This window comes from Oryzias latipes, chromosome 15 (genome assembly GCF_053564925.1).
Source record: "Oryzias latipes strain Hd-rR chromosome 15, Olatipes_Hd-rR_3.1".
In the NCBI taxonomy this organism is placed as follows: Eukaryota; Metazoa; Chordata; class Actinopteri; order Beloniformes; family Adrianichthyidae; genus Oryzias; species Oryzias latipes.
This window is the reverse complement of record NC_136251.1, coordinates 25,707,402-25,728,884: the sequence shown is the minus strand read 5'-3', so window position 1 is coordinate 25,728,884 and position 21,483 is coordinate 25,707,402. Positions and strand designations below refer to the sequence as shown.

The 21,483-nt window shown below is 38.7% G+C and overlaps 2 protein-coding genes and 1 long non-coding RNA gene across 7 annotated transcripts in view; 1 reads left to right on the top strand and 2 right to left on the bottom strand.

Moving 5' to 3' along the window:
* wdfy4 (WDFY family member 4) overlaps positions 1-9,488 on the bottom strand; it is a 39,422-nt gene extending 29,934 nt beyond the window's left edge. For all 4 annotated transcript variants that reach the window (XR_013647823.1, XR_013647824.1, XM_020709618.3 and 1 more), the window contains exons 1-13: positions 9,283-9,488; positions 7,744-7,992; positions 6,544-6,655; positions 5,875-5,999; positions 5,644-5,766; positions 5,324-5,513; positions 4,224-4,413; positions 3,810-3,970; positions 2,242-2,474; positions 2,034-2,173; positions 1,757-1,881; positions 520-621; positions 220-410 (exon numbers count right to left, since the gene is read on the bottom strand). Coding sequence is in view for 2 of the 4 variants with exons in the window: in XM_020709618.3 (XP_020565277.1) it covers positions 220-410; positions 520-621; positions 1,757-1,881; positions 2,034-2,173; positions 2,242-2,474; positions 3,810-3,970; positions 4,224-4,413; positions 5,324-5,513; positions 5,644-5,766; positions 5,875-5,999; positions 6,544-6,655; positions 7,744-7,983 (1,932 nt within the window). In the remaining 2 variants the exon portion in view is untranslated. The remainder of the gene's footprint in view (positions 1-219; positions 411-519; positions 622-1,756; positions 1,882-2,033; positions 2,174-2,241; positions 2,475-3,809; positions 3,971-4,223; positions 4,414-5,323; positions 5,514-5,643; positions 5,767-5,874; positions 6,000-6,543; positions 6,656-7,743; positions 7,993-9,282) is intronic.
* A 551-nt stretch (positions 9,489-10,039) lies between these two features.
* On the bottom strand, positions 10,040-14,125 carry LOC144984156 (uncharacterized). Its single transcript, XR_013647830.1, has 2 exons — positions 14,012-14,125; positions 10,040-13,511 (listed from the first exon to the last, which is right to left on the bottom strand). It is a non-coding gene; the product is annotated as an uncharacterized LOC144984156 (long non-coding RNA).
* A 33-nt stretch (positions 14,126-14,158) lies between these two features.
* On the top strand, positions 14,159-21,003 carry si:ch211-223a10.1 (uncharacterized). Of its 2 annotated transcripts, none has more exons than XM_011484493.3 (10): positions 14,159-14,448; positions 15,654-15,789; positions 15,900-16,010; positions 16,105-16,237; positions 17,272-17,450; positions 17,597-17,670; positions 17,766-17,928; positions 18,183-18,265; positions 18,789-18,979; positions 19,073-21,003. In XM_011484493.3, the coding sequence occupies exons 1-10, from the start codon at positions 14,253-14,255 to the stop codon at positions 19,559-19,561; spliced, it is 1,755 nt and encodes a 584-aa protein (XP_011482795.1). In that variant the 5' UTR covers positions 14,159-14,252; the 3' UTR covers positions 19,562-21,003. The 2 variants fall into 2 exon arrangements, with proteins under 2 accessions (XP_011482795.1, XP_078788103.1); XM_078931977.1 differs by lacking the exon at positions 14,159-14,448 and adding an exon at positions 15,144-15,224.
* Positions 21,004-21,483: the final 480 nt, after the last annotated feature.

Genomic DNA, 21,483 nt, shown 5'->3' with positions numbered 1-21,483 from the left:
CTGGCCTAATCAAATTGGTCCAGAGTTAACCAGTTTTAACAAATCAATCTGCATTTATCAATAATTAAATCAGAGTCCCACATGCTGAGGAAATAAATTCACAGACCTGTTATGGTTTAAGTGCATTACACTTTGTAAGGATTCAATGTTCAGCAAGGCTACAGCTAAGTTGAGATCACCATGTGTCCTAGACTGTGGCTGCTGGTGGACTTTAAGTACCTGTAAGAGGTCCTGTTTTAACCTGAGTTCCTGCTGTGTGGAGGAGCAGAGGGCTCCGATGGCTGTACTCATGAATTCATCAGCGTTAATTTCAGCGAGCTGCTCCAAGATGCTCAGAGTGGGACCTCGATACTGATCCTCGTCCAAGAAGATCTTTATGTAGGGAACCATGCCAAGGTCTCGTATGGAAACTGAAACAGACAGGCAAAAATAATAATAAAAATAACACAGGTTGCAATCCCAGCAGCTACCTTTTAAGAAATAATAACAGGAGAGGGGAAATTTCAAAAAAGTACACACCTGTATTTTTGATAGAACGCAGAGTGAGAGCTGAAACCAGCTGAAGCATGCAGGTGGTGAGCAGCCGCTCACTCTGTTCCACACATGGCAGCTGCTGAGAATCTGAAGAAACAAAGATTGAGAAGAATTATTCAAACTTTTTGCCAACACTGCAATAAGTATGTAGGTTGTGTAGGAAGCTCCCACATTCGGCTCTCAAATTAAAACAATTCCAGTGATATTGCAGTTCCCGAAAAGACCAGTAAAGGCGGGTTTCAGAAGGGAGCAAATTCTCCTTTTGTTTCTTTTGGCCATAGTGAACAACTTTCAGGTGCATTATGGGAGCAATTTCCTACTCACTCCCAGGTTGTTAAAGTTTTTATTTTGCTCTGTGTTGTTTCACAGTGTTCCCTAGGTATAATGCGGTTTACCTTTCACAGTCTCAATGTTTTGTGGATATTTTTCAGTGCAATTTTGTTTTTTTTAACAATAAACTTTGTTCTGCATCCTGGTTAGCTGTTATGTTGATATTGTCAATCAGTCTCCTCCGTGAAGTGTCTGCTGTACAGAATGTATCGATTTTGAAAGAGTTACATTAATCTTTGATCACCACAAGATCTTTGTTTTCATTCTATAATACTTTTCTGCAAAGGTTTGAACTTTGAGAGTTTAAACAAGAGAGATACGTGTGAAAATGCAGTGAACAGTGTATAACGTGTGTAGTGAGGCATTTTACACCCTAGAAACTTCTATGATCCTATTGTGCAATTTTCACCAATCAAGGGTTATTTATGTAACGGATCCCTTGCAATAAACGAGGGAACGCTGTTTTTTTATAATGACAACTGTGATTACGTTTAAGCTTCCTGATTCTACAATAGATCACAGTTTTGGTACAATAAAAAGCTTTGCTTTTGTTCGTATGCAAGAGGTCCCCAGTTGGTCATTTTTAGAATGAGTTTTCAATGTAAACTAAAAAAATAGCAATGCAACTTCAAGGTTCTTTTTTGCCTTTAAAGATCTTATCTGGGAAATCAAAGATTATTGGTCCAGTTCGTACAAAGCAAAAAAAAAAAGTTTTGTGATTTGTACCACTTCTTTAGATAGAGACTCTTGTTCACATCTCAAGCACTGAGCAAAAGCAGAGTTTGTTTCCAACCCCAAAGTTTGTACAGTGATACTACTCCCAACATTAACTCTTTTTTTTAGTCGCACGTTTAAATTTTTTCGAATCTGAAGGAACAAACATATTTCTTACTTGTTTTAGAAAACGGGCCGGCTTTTCTGAGGATCTTGGCTCTCCTTCGAAGTTCTCCCAGCAGCAACTCCAACAATCCCCCATCACTCAACACCTCTGCTAGCATGGAGCTGTGCACAGTCATTCTACAGATGATACAATCAAGATTCATGACTTAATAAATCGATTAAAAGCTAGAAAACCTGAGCAGAATATGCAAGACTCTTTTTTTGTGAAAGTGAAAGGTAGGATATGTAAAAATACATCAGTATGCTTAGTGGTTAGCAGCAATGCTTACTTGTGAAAACACTTTAGGGCCATCACACCAAATTCAGTCCCAGCAACTCCACCAGCCAAAGCTCCAGACCAGCTCTTCTTCAGGACAATCAGTAGAGCTCTTAAGGTCTCGTGTGGTATGTAACTCATCTTAAATAACACCTGTAAAAGTTTAGAAAACTTCAGAAAATGCCTGACATCTAACTTCTTCACAAGGTTGGAGATCATACCATCTCAAGCATCGAAAAGAAAAGCTCTTGGACAGGTGGAGGTTTACTCCACACACAAGCAGCCAATTGGGTCATCGACTGGACTGTCCATTCCAGGAGGAAAAAATTGGCCGGGTCCCTCTTCCATATTGTGTGTATGGTTTGCAAAAGCTGGCTGCAAAGGCAAATGTCATTGGAACGCAGCATAGAGGCCTGCAGCAGATGGAAGGCGGGTAGGTTCTTTACAGCTGAACCTAGATACAAGGAGGATGTGTTAGAGAGGTTTTAAAAAGTTTTCAGTCCTTGAAAAATGATTAGATACTGGACTTGAATGGGTGGAGGATCGTTGTAATGTTGTGAAGGCAAAACTAGTTACATTTTTGTTTGATTTATCAGGTTTGGTTCTGACAAGGTCAGTGCTTCCCAAATAAAAAGAAAACTTCAGGGTATGCAGTGTGCAACTGAGTTACACGTGGACAAACGGAATGAAAACAAACAGATTTGCACACATTACTTGAAAGAAAAGTACCATAATCTACTTCTATAAAGTTTGTCTTTTTTTGCTGTCATAATATTTAGAAGGTGTCTTAGATTTTAGTGCCCAAACACACTAGTGTTTAATAAACCTGTTTGGTGAAAGGATTAATTTCATGGTTTTGAATTGTTCTCTCTTTCGATCACTCTGCTATATCTGCTCCTTGATGTGATAGATGACCGTTGAGTGAGTGTATGTATAGTGTGGAAGCTCTATTCATGAGTGCTTGATAGAGGTGTGTGTGCATCTATGATAGATGACTGGTTGCAGTAGGCCAGTGGTGAATGGATGTGGGGCATCCTAACAGAGTTAAAAAGAGAGCCTCCACTTCATCATCTCAGACAGGGCGACAGTGGCTCAGGTGGTTGAGAGGGTCGTCCAATGATCGAAGGGTTGGCGGTTCGATCCCCGCTCCCACCAGCCAAAATGTCGTTGTGTCCTTGGGCAAGACACTTCACCCTCCTTGCCTCCAGTGCGGCTCCACTGGTGTGTGAATGCGCATGAATGATCCTGGTGATGGTCAGAGGGGCCGTAGGCGCGAAATGGCAGCCACGCCTCTGTCAGTCTGCCCCAGGGCAGCTGTGGCTACAACCGTAGCTTACCATCACCAAGTATGAATGAGGAGTGAATGAATAATGGACACAATGTAAGCGCTTTGGGTGTCTTGAAAAGCGCAGATAAATCCAATCCATTATTATAATCACCTCAGCTTCCTGTTAACTTGAGAGGAGTTGAGCACTGCTGCGAGGCAGCAGTATAAGGAGTGGGGAGTCAGGGTTGGTGGGAAATTAAGAGTAGGGCGTGTTTGAGTTGTGGTTGGTAATATGAGGGCAAAAGTGCAAAGTAGGGATGAAGTGTGAACAGTCTTTTCAAAGGAGCAGTCCCCTCCCTGGGTGCATCTTTGCTGAGCCATGCAAGTGATACTAATTAGAAGACTTGGAGTGAACATTTGCAAGGGAGGTTCATTGTTCCTCCTCGTGGTGTAATAAGAGATAATACAGGTGAGGCAGACAGAGCATAACTACAAAAAGGATCTGACAAGGACTTGACTTACCTTTGGTGAGGGGGGGGTCAAACTTAAAACCTGGAGGCTGCGGGTTGGTTACACAGAGAGCCACTTTAAGCTCAGCTTTTCCCAGAAAAGTAAAAGATGCAATTAGAGCCAGAAGCTCCTCCACAGGACGAAACTCTTCCAGGCAAACCCCCTCCTCACAGCTTACAATTATGCAGACAAAAGACCGAAACAAAATTTACAAAATAATAATAGTACTTTCAAAATGCCTTGGACTCTCCTAAATCAGGAATATATATTCCCATTTGAGAGTTGTCTGTTTTTTAAAATAAAAAACTACAACTTAAGAAAACAAACAAAATAATTCAATTCTTCTAAATAGAAATGTTTCATTTTTCTCAAATATTTTCTAAGCTCTTTTTACTCTCCAGTGATGTTTGTGATTTTTAATCTCACCGTTTTAGAATTGTCTCGAGAGCCTGGTAGCCATTGTTGCTGTCAAACTCGGTAAACAGGTCCGGGCTGAGGTGGTATGTGTCTCTAATGAAACTGAAAACTGCCACAGCCACCTCAGCCAGTACTGGCCCTGAGACATCAGCGCCAATGTTCAAGAGGTTCTGGATGCAGATACGTACACAATTCTTGGCTGAGAAAAAGAATGTGACAGCATCAGTATGAGGAAAAGACACGAAACAATAAAAGGTAGAGCCTTTAAAGTCCCACTCCATTCATCAATTGATCAATTGTAAAAATATTCCTAGTGCTCTTTGAAATAATGGTTATGCCATTTTTAGGCAAAATCAAAAACCTGTGTTGTTTTCTAAGACATCGTTTCTGCAGAGCAACGTGGAGCAACCCCGCCCCCCTTCCCCTCCCTGTTGTTAAGAGCTTAGAGCAGGCCCGCTCGGCATTTTTTTCTGTCACAAATAAACAGCAGTAATACTCAAGAATGCAATTTTAAGCCTAATTATTTGAAATATAAGTTCTCAACTTAAGGCTATTTCATTAAAAATAAAAAAAACCATTTTAGGATTGTCAAACCTTAACAGAAATTGTAGTCTTGATAAACAGATGTTGACAGAAAAAGCAACTCTGATCTTCTATGATGTAGCCAAAGTGTATCAACTTATCACCAGGGTTCACTAGTTTTCTTTGCAGATAGTTGTCCAACTTCCTTTTTGTTTTTTTATTAGCCCTTTTATTCAAAATCTTTTGAATTTTTGAAGTTTGAAAGGTTGAAACATTCCAGAAGTAAAGTTAATGTTTTCTCACTTTTAGTTTTAAAAGTCGTGATAAATAGCCTACTCACATATAAATTATTTTGATTTTTCTGAATATTTCAGAATTGTCATGTACCTTACCTAAAATTTATAAAATGCCAATAACTAAAAAAACGAGAACAGTCATTAATTGTCTGTTATTTTTCTCAAAACTTAAATACGGTGAAGCGAACACCTTTCTCAGCCCCGCTTTCTTGAAATTTCAGGCAAGATATTTTTGGAGCCTTAAAGAAGGACAAGTCATAATATATAGAAACAATATAATGAAGACTTCACCTAACAGGCGTGGGACCATGCTGCTTGTTGGCACAGCAGACACAGCTTTGAGGATGCGTGAGGCTCGCTGCCTCCAGCTTGCACTGGTTTGATCCCACATGGACGTCAGACCGATAATCAGACATTGCATCTCCGGAGTCTCTATCAATCTCTCCACGTTTTTTGGCTCACAGCAAAGCTGGAGAAAAATCTACAACAAAAGTAGGGGAAATTATTTGTGTTTGAAGACAAAAAGATCTTTGCAGCGCCACACAGTAAGCCACAATTACATATAAGCTTAAGAATGCAAAGGCCATAATGTGGAACTGTTAAAAGAAAACCTGTGTGAGAGGCTCCTCAAATGTTTTCTCTATGTCTTTTGTTTTAGATGGAAGGCATACAAGCAGATAGAGACATTTGACCAAAGCAGCAGGGAGTTCTGGGTTCATATACGACCAAATATCCTGCAAACGCATTTCAAAAGACAAATTTAGAGCAAAGTCTTTTCATTCTAAACAATTGTTCACATTTTAATATATAACAACAAAGACAACACTGGATCTATTACTTACTGAGCTGCAAGATGAGAGAAGCAACATAGATTTCAGCAGCATCCAACCAGGAACTACATCCGTTCCACAACCTTTGTTCTCATCTAGCATCTTAAAAAACTGGACCACATCTTCTCGGGCTCGTTCTGAAAGTATAGGAGACATCTGGCTTAAGTCAGAAAATCATGATTAAGTCAGAAGTAAAGGTTAGTCACTGCATGTCTTCTCTTTTTTTTTCTTCTTTAGCATTATGTAAAGACAGACTTTGATGTTAGAATAAAGTAAGATGTGCATCTGTTTTATGAAGATGAGCTGAGCTAAAGATCATGAAAAAAGGTTTCTCTTTTTTGCAACAACTTCAAAATCTCTAAGAAAACGAAAAAATCTACTTCTCTAATTAACTAACTCTGACAAAGAAGGTTCATGGTGAACAAGTGTCACACAGCTTAGCATGGAGTGAAAGTTAGAAGTGCATGTAAAATTATCAACTTTTAACTAATATTAAAGGAAGTACAATCTTAAATTCAGAAATTTCACTTTACAATGTGTTTTTGCATATTGTGTAAAACAATAAAAATAGCTAGAAAGACTAACTGAACCAAGAAAAGCAGAAGTAGGCACAGGCAGTGGAAAGTCCCTCTGCCTTAAATTAAAAGTGCTGTAGTTTCTCATATGAGCATTAGAAAATACCTGCGGGTCCTTCTTCAAGTCTTTTGTGAATATTATGGATAACACTGTCAGCAGTGAAAGCGGCGAGCCCCTTTATGTCCACACCTTCAAATCTGAAGCCATCCTCATAAACCTACAATTAATGAGAATGGAGATGGAGCAAACTGAGCTGTCAGGAGTTCACTCGTTCTAGTGTATGGCATGCATTATCTCGACAAACCACTGCTTCATTTACTCAAATACTTTGATTGATAACTATTAAAAACATATTACTATCTAAGGAAACTAAAGAAAACATTATTATTTCATTTTTAGCTCCTCTAGAAGTGAAAACGTTTAAAAATAATCAGCAAAGACTAAAATCTACTGCCTTCTAATAAATTTATTTGGATTGTATTAAAGTCTTGAAACTTAAGGCTATAAATTTAATGTTACTTTTGTAAAATCTCAAAAAACAGACTGCAACTTGACCATTGAAGAAATAAAGAAAAAAACTAAAAAATGCCAAAATGTATTCAAAAGAATTAGTATTGACTATTGTTTACTAGGATTCTTATGTTTTGTACAAATATCAATAATCTAGGCAGTCAGTGTTTAAAGCTAATGACTTATTTGCTAATAAACTTGAACCTAAAGCAAAACAGTTCAATAAGTGGAATCATATTTTACTGAGACTGCTGTTCTGACGTGATGCCTTACGTCCCTGTCAAATCCCCGGTCATGAGACTTTCTCATTAAGCAACACAGCCAAAACGCCACCAATACACTAAAGAGCAATTACGTCTGTGGCTTTAAGTCCACTCAGCTGTGTCATGCACTCAAAGTAGCAACTGGCTCAACCACAAGGAAATGAGCAAAAAGAAATTTGTGATTTCTTTATGACTTTGACGCTTTTGAGGTGTAAAGAACAACCAACGAGTTTGATGCACCTTATTATTTCACAAGAAAATTTGGAGCTCGAACTGAACTGTCTGACCGCAGTCTCAAACCACTTGAAAAGTTCATTTGTGTGCGTCTAAGGAGCCATTCTGCCATAAGGCATCACTAAAACCAACCAAAGTTTACGCTAATCAAAGCACCAATTCTCTGTATTAAAAATCTATTTTAAATCAGAGCTGAAAATAGACAGCTTGCTTCATTTAATTAGTTCACAGCAGTTTCAAATAATTGTACAATGTGATATCAAATGAATATGCATATACTTGACAGAACTTTCCATACCTGGATAAAAAGAGGTATAATTTTAACCAAGTGCTGCTCCAAAGCAGCTTGGTCTATTTTATTTAGCTGCTTTGACCTCTTGGAAACTTCAAGCTCCTCTAGCTGTTCTCCGAGCTCTTGTAAAAGTTGGGGGTTCTTACAGAGGCCCCCCAACCTTTCTCTCTTCAGCTCCCCTGAGACAGATAACTCCCCTGAAGCACTCAGCTCTCCAGTTTCTTTGTTGATTCTCTTTGCAGTCATTGTTTGGTCCTACAAGAAATAAAAAAGAGAAAATGTTCGACTCTTCCTTCTTTTTATAGAACCCACGCGGTGCAACAATCAGAATCATATCACATTTCTTGTGACTTTGAATCAATGTTGCTCTTCCTAAAACTGTCTTCAAGTGCTTCTCCTGAGCAAAGATACAAACAGGCCAGGAGGGGAAGATTTGGAGCTTCTGTTTATTTAGATATTTTTTTGTTTTTCATGCACAATTTAAGGCTAATTTAAAAAAAGTTTTAGTAACACATAACAATAATTGCATTAAATAATGCAAAGTAATGAAAAAAGGTGTCTGTCAATATGTTATGGTATATTTAAATAATGCTAAATTATGCATAAACTATTGTTAATATGTAAAGTGTTTTTTGTCATCTGGGACAATTTTTCATTTCAATATGATTTCACTGGCCTCAATTTAAGTTTTTAAAGCTCATAATACTTTTTTCATAAAAAAAATTGTGACATTTATTTTCTTTAAAAATACACTGACATGCAGTCATAAAATTGCTTTTATTTTATTTTTTTTGTAATTGTTTGACTATTTTCTTTAAAAACAAAAAAAGGTTACCTGGAGGGCACGTTTGCTCTGATCTTCCAGAAAATCTATCAGCCCTCCTGCTCCTGAGCTCACTTTCCTCTTTAAAATGCAGAAAGAGCCAGATCACTAAGATATATGCCAACCCTCAGTTGGCAAACATTGGTGTTAAAAAAAAAAAGCTCCTCTTGTTTCCAAATTCATTAGAAACGACCACAAATCTCGGCAAAAGAATTTCTGTACTTTTTGTGTTTTAGTCACCACAATGTGCTGGTGCAAGAATGAAAGCAAAAAAAAAGGACCTTCACTATAAAAGAGCTGATTGTACAGAGCACATGGTGGAAAAATATCAAGAATAAAACATTTATAAAGCCCTGGGATGTCAAGGTCTTGTTAGGTATTCTCTAATGTGTGTGCCGTGACATAACTCAGACATGTGGTTGCTAATTTAAGAGTCAATCTAATTTTGTGAAGTGGTAAAAGACAGATAACTGTTGCCAAAAATGTTTGCTGTTGGTGAAAATAAAGCTGAATCGAACATTGCATCAAAGATTCTGAGTGCTATCTGTTTTGGGATACACCATTTAAATTCAGTGTGACACTATGTCAGAGGCATGCAGTTGAACTGAATATTCTAAAACCTGATCAATTACAAATAAACAGTAAAAAGACACCAATGGTGCAAAAGAGGAAATGTTTGTATTCTCAGAGGTAAAATGAACGATTCACAGTTAAATCCTTACCTTTTTCTGTGTGAGAGCTACATGGGGCTTTCCTGGTTCTAACAGAATGCTGTCATCTGTGTAGAGTCGCTTCTATTCAATGAGTAGGCTGTCTGTTTCCATCGCAGGGAGGAAAGGCAAGCAGAGACCTGCAAATGCATGTCAACCAGGGTACACTGCAGACTTTTGTGTGAAGCTACCATCCCTTTCTAATCTGTCAGAGTAGTTCGAACTTTGAACAAGCACAGTAAGTCATGTCAGCTGGTCTGGGTCATGTGCTTTCTCACTTCCTTAGAGAAGGAGAAGTGGAAAAAATGTTGTTCAGCCGACTGGATGGGGCCTACCGAGCAGCACAGAAAAGTTCCTCCTCTCTCTAATGGACAAGAAACAATAAAAACACTAGTAAAGTCAAAGCCTTATCTCAATGAAGATCTCTGTTTTTGTTATTTTTTTAAATGAACAAGAACACTTTTTTTCAGAGGCTGATCTGGGCCTGGAAAGGTAAATTAGCACAATTCTACATATTTTTGCTTTCTAACACAATTAACAAACAATATAGGTATGTATCTCAAAAGAGCCATTAGAAAAACTAAACTTAGCAGAAAAACTCAATTTTACGTGACACCAGTGAGACCGAAAGTGAAAGCAGCTCCAATATAGACAAACAGCGCCATCTTGTGGACATAAAAATGCAAAGCAAATGTGACAATTTAGTACATATACATAAAAAGTACTGTTTCCAAAAAAGATCAATAAAAACACTAAAGGTAGCTAAATATTTACTATTGGTTTATAGGTTCCTTTTTTATATTTATTTATTGGCTTTAAAACACAAAAGAACAAAGCAAAGCACAACACTTGGCCAATTAACACAGACAGATGTGCAAGAAGGCATAATAAAACCATTCAGCAAATACAAAAAAAATAGTAAAAAGAAAGGAACATATATATAAATACAATAGGTATTTTTTGCAGAAAATACAATATTTCAGAACCAGAATTAGAATATCAGTTCTTCAAATTACATTTTTAGCAGAACTCCGATCACCAAATTTCAACGGCTAAGCTACGTTACAAATACATGATGAAACACTGCAAATTAGCAGTGTGTAAAATAAATATATAATATTGCTGTCAGATGGCTTTGAGAAAGTTAGCAAGACTTCATAGAGGAGTTTCACAATTGTATTCCTACATCGAACGATGTAGGAATAATAGTCCTTATTAGACTTGCTAAAAGAATGTCATTGCAAACACTCTCCAAAGGTATTTTGAATCTCTCTTCATTCATTTTTGCTTGACAGTCTTGATTCAAATTTTACAATCATTAGATAATAAACTGAATAACCTCAAATTATCCAATTGTAAAGTGCCCTATTTGGGTTTTGGAATATTTTTATCACTTGCAGTGTTTGGGTAGAAAGATTTCCAGTTGAGACAGATTCTCAGGGCTTTATAAAATTTGACCAAATAGCCTTCAAAAACATGTAATGTAAAATCCTGTTCTTAATCTGGGCAACCCAGGTGATCTTCTGCCAAGAACATTTTTAAAATGGCTGCATGCATTACTTCAATTTTTATCATTTATTTTATAAATTGTGTAAAGTCAGAATCAATATTTTTGTGTAGAGTCCAACATTATTCTGCATCAGATTAAATAGATTATAAAAATTGGAATACAATTTATGCTTTTTTAATTATTTGACTTTGGTCTTTACAAACCGAAGTTATACAGAACCATTTTTTTTGTTTAGTTTGTTTGTTTTTTATCTTAAAATCTTAAAGTTTTTTTCTTGTCCTCTTTAATCCAGCAAGCATCATTTTGAAGAAAAGCCTCCCTTTATTTTCTCTTTCTGTTGTTCAAACAGCAAACAAAGCTTTCTCTTTTTTTAGATTACTGCTACTGTTAAAAATACTCTGTTCCTTTTTTGGTTATTTCAATCTTAAGAATCACTTCCTCAACAAAATTAATGCTTATTTTAAACTTCAGCCCCTCTAGTTTACTTAAAACGGTCATTTCCAGGCATCAATGTTAACTTTTAGCTGTCACCAGTTTATCAGGGGTTTTCCAAAAGCACATTATTACAACTCCAAATTTAAACACAAGATTGTGTTATTTTTATAATGTAAAAAATACAGAAATTGGTTAAAGGTGAAGCAAAAATGATTAGAATTCCTAAAAAGAAATTACAAGAAGTGACAAATTTAGCCAAAAATCCAGTCTCAAACTTTGTCTACTCACATATGTTTCAACTAAGAAAACAGAGAAATTTCAGGATTTTTCCAGTTGACATTCATCGATTCAATCAGGTAGTGGTATTTATGGCATTCCTGGGACAAAGTTAGTAGTAAACTCAAAAACACTGCTTTTAAACGTTTGATTTATTCTGGATTTCATAATGTTGTTTTGTAAACATTAAACAAGAACTCTTAAATCCATTTTGATGAAGAGACAACAACTTTAACACTAATTGAAGGGAAAAATGGGCTCGATCTTTACATCATCCTCATCATTTTTGCCAACTAAATCATCCATTTATGAAAATGCTCACACACTTTACCGCACTAACCTTCACCCACTAACCACTTCTTAATATTCTAATAATTATATTCAGTGTTTTGCTCATTTCACTGATCTGTCATTGACTTAGAAATACATCAACAACAGTTTTTCATCTGTCCCTTTAGAAAATGGAACTTATTTCAAGCAATCAAAACAAAATAAAAAAGTAAAGAAGAAAAACAAAAGAAATGTTATATCTATATATTTTTATATTAAACTTAGTCTGGATAATTTGTCATGAATTCATTGAAAATAAAACAATAAGAAATTTTTAAAAAGATAAAGAAATAAACACACACACAGCACCCATCTAAAAATTCTCCAGTCATTCTCCGCGGGTGGTTTCTCATCCAAGCTCGGGTTCTGTACCAGAGGCCTGGGGAGCTTGAGGGTCCTGCACAGTATCTCATCTGTTCCTAGCACTCCGCTTGTCTAGACTGATATTTTCCTTGAGTTTTTCCAGGGATCTGCTGCAGCCATTTCTCCAGTTTAAGGGTTGCTGCCCCCAAGTGCTCGGATCATCAAAGGCACCACAGTCACCTTCACTTTCCTTGCCTTCTCCAATTCTTCTCTGAGTCCCTGGTATTTCTCCAGTTTCTCGTGTTCCTTCTTCCTGATGTCACTTGGTACTGCCACATCCACCACAACGGCTTTCTTGTATTCTTTATCCAGTACTACAATGTCTGGTTGGTTCGCCATTACCATCTTGTCAGTCTGGATCTGGAAGTCCCACAGGATCTTTGCTCTCTCTACCACTTTTGAAGGTGTTTCCTATTTTGACTTTGGGGTTTCCAGTTAGTCTGCATACATGTTCGTGTACACTGCCTCAGCAACTTTTCATGTATGCTTTCCCTGCCAGCATCTTGCACTCTGCAGTTCAGAGCTAGATTGTTTCAGGGGCCTCTTTGCACAGCCTAGAGGCTGTGTCTTTTGTGGTAGATCTGAGCCCCCGTTCGGTGCTCTGGGCTTGTTGCTGTCAGGATGAGTGCTTCAGTGCTAATTCCTTAGATCCTTAGACAGTGCGGTTTCCGTCAGTGGACCAGCTCAACACCCTCTTTAGGGTGCTGGAGGGTTCGAGAGAGTTCGCTTATCACGTCCATATGTATTCTATGAATTTGGTGAAGGCATTCGACCTGGTGGGAAGCGGATGTGATGAGGGTCAGCACCGCTAAGTCAGAGGCCATGGTTCTTGACCAGAAAAGGTAGTTTGCCCTCTCTGGGTGGGTGGAGTGCTCCTGCCCCAAGTGGTGGAGGTTAAATATATTGGGATCTTGTTCATGAGTGAGGGAAAATCAGAGTGTGAGATCGACAGGCGGATTGGAGCAGCGTCCAGTGTTATGCAGTCGCTGTACCGGTCCGTTGTGGGGAAGAGAGAGCTGAGCCAGAAAGCAAAGCTCTCAATTTACCGGTCCATCTTCGTTCCAATACTCACCTATGGTCATAAGCTCTGGATCACGACCAAAAGAATGAGGTCCAGAATGCAAGTGGTTGAACTGACCTTCCTCCCTGTAGGGTGGCTGAGTGCTACCTTAGAGATAGGTAGAGTAGCTCGGTCACCTAGAGCTAGTTGAGGTCGGTCGGGCATCTGGTTCGAATGTCTTCTGGAGAGACCACGTCTCTCGGTTTACCTGGGAACGCCTAGGGTCCCTCCAGCGGAGCTGGAGGAGGTGGCCGGGGAGAGGCAAATCTGGGGATGAGCAGAAGAGGAAGATGATTGGATGGCGTATACTTATATACTGCTTTTCTACCTACAAGGCGCTTTACAGTCAAAGTCCCATTCACCCATTCACACACACACATTTACAGACTGGTGGCCGCCATGCTGCCGAACACTGGCACCAACCTTCCACCAGAGGCAAGGTGGGGTTCAGTGTCTTGCCCAAGGACACTTTGAAACATGGGTGTGCAAGGCGGGAATCGAACCTGCAATCTTACGATCATGGGTCGACCGCCCTACCGCCCACAAGCAGATGGATGGATGGATGTGTAAATGATGCATTACGTATACATGCAGTCCATGGCACATTGAGTACACTAAGTTCAATTAATTGTAAGAGTTTACTTTAATTCATTGCTTGAAAAGGAGTGACAGGAAGTGAATTTTGAAAAATAATTCCACCCCTGTTTATGATTCTGACTGGGAGATGGAAAAAGTGAATTTATATTTGAAATAATGCTGTAACTCACAGTATTCCCGATGAAGGAAGCTCACAGCCTTCTATTGCACCTGAATTCCCCTCATCCAGCAAGCCACACGCTTGTTTGCATGAATTACGTCATCTCGCTCACAGTGGCCATGTGACTTGCATCATGTGACCCCAAACCGACCAATGAGCTGTTTAGGGCGTGGTCTACAATAAATAAAGAACTCCTATTAAAAATGCTAAATCCTCGAATGCAGAGAAGGAGCAAAAGCTTTTAAAATGTGATGTTTATGGTGATTTATTTTGCTGGTCAAAATTCTGTCGGACATATTAACTGGCGAACATCCATCATAAGAATGCACATGACGCCTGAAAGGACCGTTAGCGATGGAGGAGACATACTCGACTGTATACAACGAGGAAACGTAGAGGAGTGTATTGAGTTCATTCAAAATGATAGATCCGTCATTAAACAGCAAGGTAAGGAAGAGAATCGTTAACTTGTCCTGCAAAGGCTGCATGTTGGGAGAAGAACTGTCAACAGAACAAAAGCTCTTCCTGATTTGCAAATGTAATGTTTTACTATTATTTCCTATAGAAGGACTTCCTCCATTGTAATGTGAATTTTAGAAACGTGCAGCTTTGCTTCAAACGTATAAATACAGATTTTTGCCTCATCGTGAAACCTAAGATTCTGCAGCAGCTTCTCTTGGATGATTCACTTTTTACAGTGGGGCAAAAGACCTGATTCTGCAGGTTTTCCCATTAGAAGACGAGGTATTTAATGTTATGCAGACACAGTCCAACTGTTTAAGATAGAATAACATAATCCAGGAGATCACACTGTATGATTCTTAAATATTTGATTTGTATAATTTGTGCAGAAAATACATTTTTAGTCAAAAAAAAAAAAAAGTTTAACTCCTTGTTTTAATGTAATCCTGGTTGGCAATCACAGAGGTCAAATGCTTCCTGCAGGTCTTTACCAGGTTTGCACATACTGCTGTTCTGGTCCATTCCTCCATGCAGATCTGCTCAAGAGCTGTGATGTTTAGGGTGTGTAGCTGAGCAACATGATCTGTCAACTCCCTCCACAGACTCTCATTTGGATCGGAATCTGGAGACAGAATAGACCACTCCAGAACCTTAAAAGGCTTTTTTTTTTTTTAGATGGCCACTAGTTTGTTACTGTGGTCCCAGCTCTCCTCCAGTCATACAAGTTCTCCTCATGTAGTTCTGGACTGTTTTCACATGAGGTAATATTCTTCATGGACCTCCACGTGGTGGGAGATCGTCACAGATCTTGTATTTCTTCTAATTTGTAAGAATTGCTTCAACAGTTGATCTCTTTTCACCAAGCTGCTTCATTATTGTAAATGCGTTCACCCCAGTTTTGTCCCGTACTATAATCTTGTCCCTAGTGCCGTATCACATCTCTTTGGTCTCTATGGAGAGGTTGCAGTCACACTAAGGTTGCGGACAACTATTTATGATAATTTGTATTTGTGTAACGCCTTTCAAACATAGATCCCCTCTATATGTGTCTCTGGAGCTGATATACTTCCTCTGATGTAGCAGTTGGTCAGATTGTATAACAGTAATCCTCTGAAACACTCTTGATCCCCCCCAAAATGCGAATCACTTTTAAGACCCCAACCTCATCTATGGCTATGCACTTTATTTAGGCTGGGCTGGTTTCACCGCTCTTCACTATGCTGCCATTCATGGTAACCGTGCCCTCGTGGAGTTATTCCTGAGCAGCGGAGCAGATCCAAACGTCATGAGTGATGCCGGACAAACTGCCTTTCATTTTGCCTGCAGGTGAGCAGAAAAATGCTTGAATTTCTTTAGTCACAGTGTCATTATGGTTGTTTTTTTGTTCTTGTTTTTTGCGGTTGTTGCTTTTTTACCATTTGTTGCATTATCGTCAGGCAAGGAAACATCTACATTATGCATAAAATGATGCAGTATGGAGCTGACTTGCGCCTCAGAGACTATCAAGGAAAAACCCCCCTGCATCATGCAGTTACTGGAGGAAACATGTAGGTGAAATGTACTCAAGATATTGCACCATTTTCTGGAGTTTCTTGCCTTGTGTACACTTACTGTTTTTTGTTTTGTTTTTTTCATTTCAAGTGTTGCGATGCACTATTTGTGGGAGACGGGAATGCTCCGCTTCTCAGACACAGACATGTTCCGGGTCACTCCTCTTCACTTGGCTGCATCCACTGGAAACATAGAAGTAGTTTGTTATTTGCTCAAAGACCAGGTATGAAATGTTTTTTGTAATGACTTGTTAAAAAAACCCACTTTCTATCAAACATTTATTCTAACAGCACAAGGACCTTAGAAAACAAAGGGTTTTTACACGCAAAATTTTACATCAATTTCTAGCCACTTTTTTGACAACAAGAAAAACATTCATCAGTAGGAAAGTCTTTATGTACTACCCTTTTAGTCCTGGAAGTTAATTCCAAAGATTGACTATTATTTAACAAAAGCTGCATCTCAGACTCTACAGGCTTCAGGATATAAGAGTTAATTTATGTGCAATTATTAGACTGGGCAAGTAAAGGTTTTTTTTAAAAGATTACTAAGAAAAAAACATGCATGTTATGTATTGCTTTAATTTAAAAAAAGAATAATAACCTCTGAATAAATCTAAAATTGAAATACCATTGATGCAGCAGTTAGTAAAGCTTTAAACACCCACTCTAATACATTTTTTTTGGTGTTTTTAACATGTTCTTGTGGCATTTTTGTCATGATGGAGGACATATATATGAAGAAAATTAAACTCAAAATTGCATTTCCAAGTATTTATCGTTATTTAAAATTGTGGTGAATTGGGAGCAAAGGAAAAAAATGCTGTTTGAAAAGCTTGTAGTTGTGGCATAGAGGCTAGAATCAGCAGGCCACATGCTCCCTGCTCTGCTCCATTTTGATGCGTCGACTTGCAGACAAATAAATCCATGTTGGTCTTTGTTTTCCTTGTCCGAAGTGGAATCTGGCTCAAAACGTTATGGTTGGATTGCTCCGAGGAGGTGAAGGAGGGCCAGGCTGCTCCGTTCCAACGGCCATCCCACAACTGTGGCAAATTTCTACTGCACTACTGCCACTCTGCAGAAACAATATCATAAAAAATGACACAGGTTTTCTGATTTTGTCAAACAACGGCATTATTCTAATTAAAAATAACTGGGAATAGGTTACATAGATCCAAAGGTCATCGGAGTGGGACTTTGACAAGAAATGTGTGATTTTCTATGGGTCGACATCTGAGCTTTCAGTTTTCTTCGTCAGAGGTGTGCTGTGGATGCAGTTGACCAGCAGGGAGCGACAGCGTTTCACATTGCAGCAGAGAGAGGTGGAGTAGAGATATGCTGGACACTGCTGCAGAGGGCTGGGTGCAGGATGCTTCATCAGAGGAACTACAGCGGCCTCTCACCACTGGATCTTAGTAAACAAGGGAAAACCTTCAGGTAAATATGCTGTGCGGTACAACACCACTTTACTACATCATATCATGCTTTTAGTGCCTCTAGGTAGAATGTACAGAGTCTTTGCTTCAACACAATAAAAATATCTTGGGATTATGCTGCTGATTAATAGTGGTATTTTTTACTAGACATCAGCAACTCACCAAACTACTGAGTCGGTACATCAGAGAGCCAATACACCACAAGCCCGGGGATTCAAATGGTTGGTCTTAATATCATTTTATTTACCAGGAATGGTGGAACTGGTGCTTTGACCTTTCTTTTATGTATCCTAACCTATATTTTTCTCTTCATTAGCTCTATACTACTGGACACTGTTTTTTCCATCTCTGGGCGGAGCTGCCATACTGCTGATAGCAGCCATGTTGGGAGGCTACGGGGGCCTCATATGTTTGTTCCTCTTCCCATGGCTGGCCAGTAGTATTTTTTCACAGTATCACCGCATGGCCACATATCAAAGGTTAATTTATTTTATTTAAATTATTTTATTTATTTCATGAAGAATATTACATTAACATATGTCTGCTTTTGAGCCGGACGAGCAACTTGTAACTTAAAATCATATCTTCTCCTAAGATTTTCATCTTCGGAGGTAGAAAAAAATAGTTTTTCTAGGCTCTCTTTCTAACCATGAGCATCATCGATATAAACAGAAATTCACATTTTAACCCTTTTTGTGTCTCTGAACCTAATCAAAACATGTCTTTCTTCTAGGTCACCCAACCCGATATATTTAGGGACCCTTGTTGCAGGTATCCTGCATTCCCTGCTGTGCTTCTATGGAAAAATGATACCTAATATCCTTAAATTAAGAGGCATGGAATGTCTCTCAGTTTGTTTCTGTAAAGTAAACCCAATATCATTTAAAATATACATTAACATTTCATATCTTAGTTTTAGCAACTCCTTACACTTACAACAAGCATTTTGTCTACATTTTATTGACACATTGATTAGTTACACATTTTGATAAAACAGATAAAAAAAAAAAAAAACATTTGACCTTTTCTACAGCAAAATTTGAACTATGGAGTGTAGAGAGGAATCACCAATAACAGTGTTTTTTTGTTTGTTTGTTTTTACATCAGAGCTTTGAGAAGACAAAAGCTAATCATTCACTTTCTCCTATTTGAGATTATACGATGTGGAAGGAGGTGTTTCATAAAAGCAATTTGAGACTTTATCAATAATCTGATAAAATCTGCCTTTTTTTTTCAATAAACATGATTCCCCAGGTCGCCGTGGAAACATGGCGTACACCGGATGGTGGCATGCAGTGCAACGGATCGTTTTAGACATTTCTACCTTAACCTTACAAATGTGCGTGGCCATACAGTACACTGGCTCAGGTGTCTGTGTTCCACTTCTCCGTGCTCCTTGGTATGTTCTTGAGGATTCTGAATCAGGACCCCGGGGTTCTGGACAAAGCAGATTCAGATCCTCGGTTCTCCTGCATTGCTGACCTTGTGGAGAGCAACCAGAGTCTTCAAAAATTCTGTCCGTACTGTGAGGTGAAGTACTTTTTCTGGTCAAGAGTCCCTTTTCATCCATTACCTGGCATGGCAGTATAATCACTTTCACTTTTATTGCTTTTTTTCTGGTAGCTGTTCCAGCCTGACTTCACCAAACACTGCAAGCTTTGTCAAGTTTGCGTCAAAGATTACGACCATCACTGCCTTTTCCTGAACCGTTGCATTGGCCGAGACAATCACCGGCTTTTCATCTTCTTCATCCTCGCCATGGTGACTTCCCATCTTCTGTTTGTTGCCATGGCGATGTGTTACCTGTACAGCAAGATGTCTGAAGACGGTCGCAGTCTGTCACAATGCCTAACTCTGCTGGGTGAAGAGTTCTGGGTCGTGGTCATGATGGTTTTGAATGGAATGACTCTTTTTTGGGATGCTTGGATTTTGATTGAACAGTTTGATGCTGTTGCCTCAACGACCACCATCTACTTCAGACACACCGAAATCTCTGAACGACAGAGGTCACAAAGCCAGCGTTGGGCCATAGTTCTCACGTTTCTGCTTGAAGGGCGAAAATGGTTGGGCAGCAAGACAAGCGATGAGGACAAATTAGCCATAGAAATTTAAAACTGTTGTACTATTCCTCCGCTGACTGTGTTTTTATCATTGACTTTATATGAGAGCTAGACTGAGTGTGACATCATCGGTAGAAAATGGCTTTTTTCTAGCTCCAACATAAAGAAGTCTCGATATGGACGCCGCAATGCTGGAGCCAGATTACGTTAGGAAGCAGTGATTGGTCCAAATCAGTTTGAGTGATTATTTCTTTGGCAGCCATTCTCAATCAGGAGTGAGCTTGCTGGAAAGCCACTCCCCTACCACTTGAAAGCGGGCTCTGGAGAATCTTTCAAACTTTTTGAACGTTGGACGGCCAGCGGTATACTTTTATTGAGTCATTTGATTGGTCAGTTATATCTTGAATAACTTGTAGTACACAATTAATATCATGTAAAAAGTAGGATTGGCAAAAAAGATAGAAGAGCAAGAATTGTTATCCTGACAAACAGAATTACTGAGTAATAGCTATTTCTTTCTCTATTGAAATCTATGGGATTTTGGCTTTTTGGAGCCAGCGGGTACTTAGCCCAGTTCTCATTTACAGTCAATGATTTTTTTAGGTCCATTTTTAAAGTTGTGGTTTAATTATGTGGTGCGGCCACAGTAGGGCGGTCGACCTATGATCGGAAGATTGCATGTTTGATCCTTGCTTTGCCTGCCCATGTGACAAAATGTTCTTGGGCAAGACGCTGAACCTCACCTTGCCTCTGATGGTAGGATGGTGCCGGTGTTCGGCAGCGGAGCCTCCATCAGTGTGTAAATGTGTGTGTAAATTGGACTGTGACTGTAACGCGCTTTGGGCCTTCGAGAAAGGTAGAAAAGCGCTATACAAGTTTACGCCATTTTAATTTTATTTTAAGGTTTTGTGGAATTGCCAACTTCTTAGTTTGTCCTCACTGTGACCTTTCAAAGAACTGTCAGTTATTTGACTCCTAAAAGAGCCCAATTAAAAAAACGACACTATATATTGAACAGTTACTGCTTCAAAATAAACGTTGCTATTGTAACTCGTACCAACATACAAGCATTTGATAATTTTAAGTACTTTAAAAACATTTTTCCCAACATATAGGACCTAGCTCCAAATCATTTGTGCCAGGACACATTCTCTGCTCTGACTAATGGGGTGTTCTTTTTTCATATCTTCAATTACACACTCTCATTTCCTATGTGTCACTCAGATCCTTATTATGGATGAAGTCCCCCACACCCCTCTGAGGCTGAACTATCTGAGCTGTGTGGCTTCATGGTGAAGCAGTAGAGTCTACTGTTCTGCCTCTTGCATACTAAGTAGTTAACCTGCGCACATATATGACTGTTAAATGTAAGCCTGTGTTATCCTGCCTGACTGTAGTCCACACATTTCATTTGTGAATTTTGTTTTTTTAAGATTATTTTGCACTCATGATGTTTTCTGTGCTGTGAAACCTACACAATTAAAATTTTAAAAAGCTTGTTGGTCATTTTTTCAAACCTAAAATTACTCATTGTTTGATATTTGTACTTGTCTGTTGTGGGAAATGTGTTTTGAATTAATGTAATCAGTTTAGCAGTGACCAATAGAAATGTACAGGACAAAATGGTGTATAAAAAGACAAAATTTTGTCTGAAGTCAGTCGTTTTCACTTCTCTTTTGACGCCTAACTTCCTGGTTAACAAGTAAAAGAAGAAAAAAGAAGATCTTCCCACAGCTTTGTCTATTTTTGCGTAAACCTCAGTATTAATGTTCGGGGCAGCTGCTCCACATTATTTGAAATTCTGCTTATTTACCAGAGTCTAGCTCTAAGCAGGGAGTTGGCTGCTCAGTTCATTCAAGATGCCATGATTGGTAATACTCTCATGACTGTCTGTACTTCCTTCTTTCTATCCGTCTGCTCACATCAGCATTCCAAAACCACATGTCATTTAAATGATGCCTTGTCACTTGATTT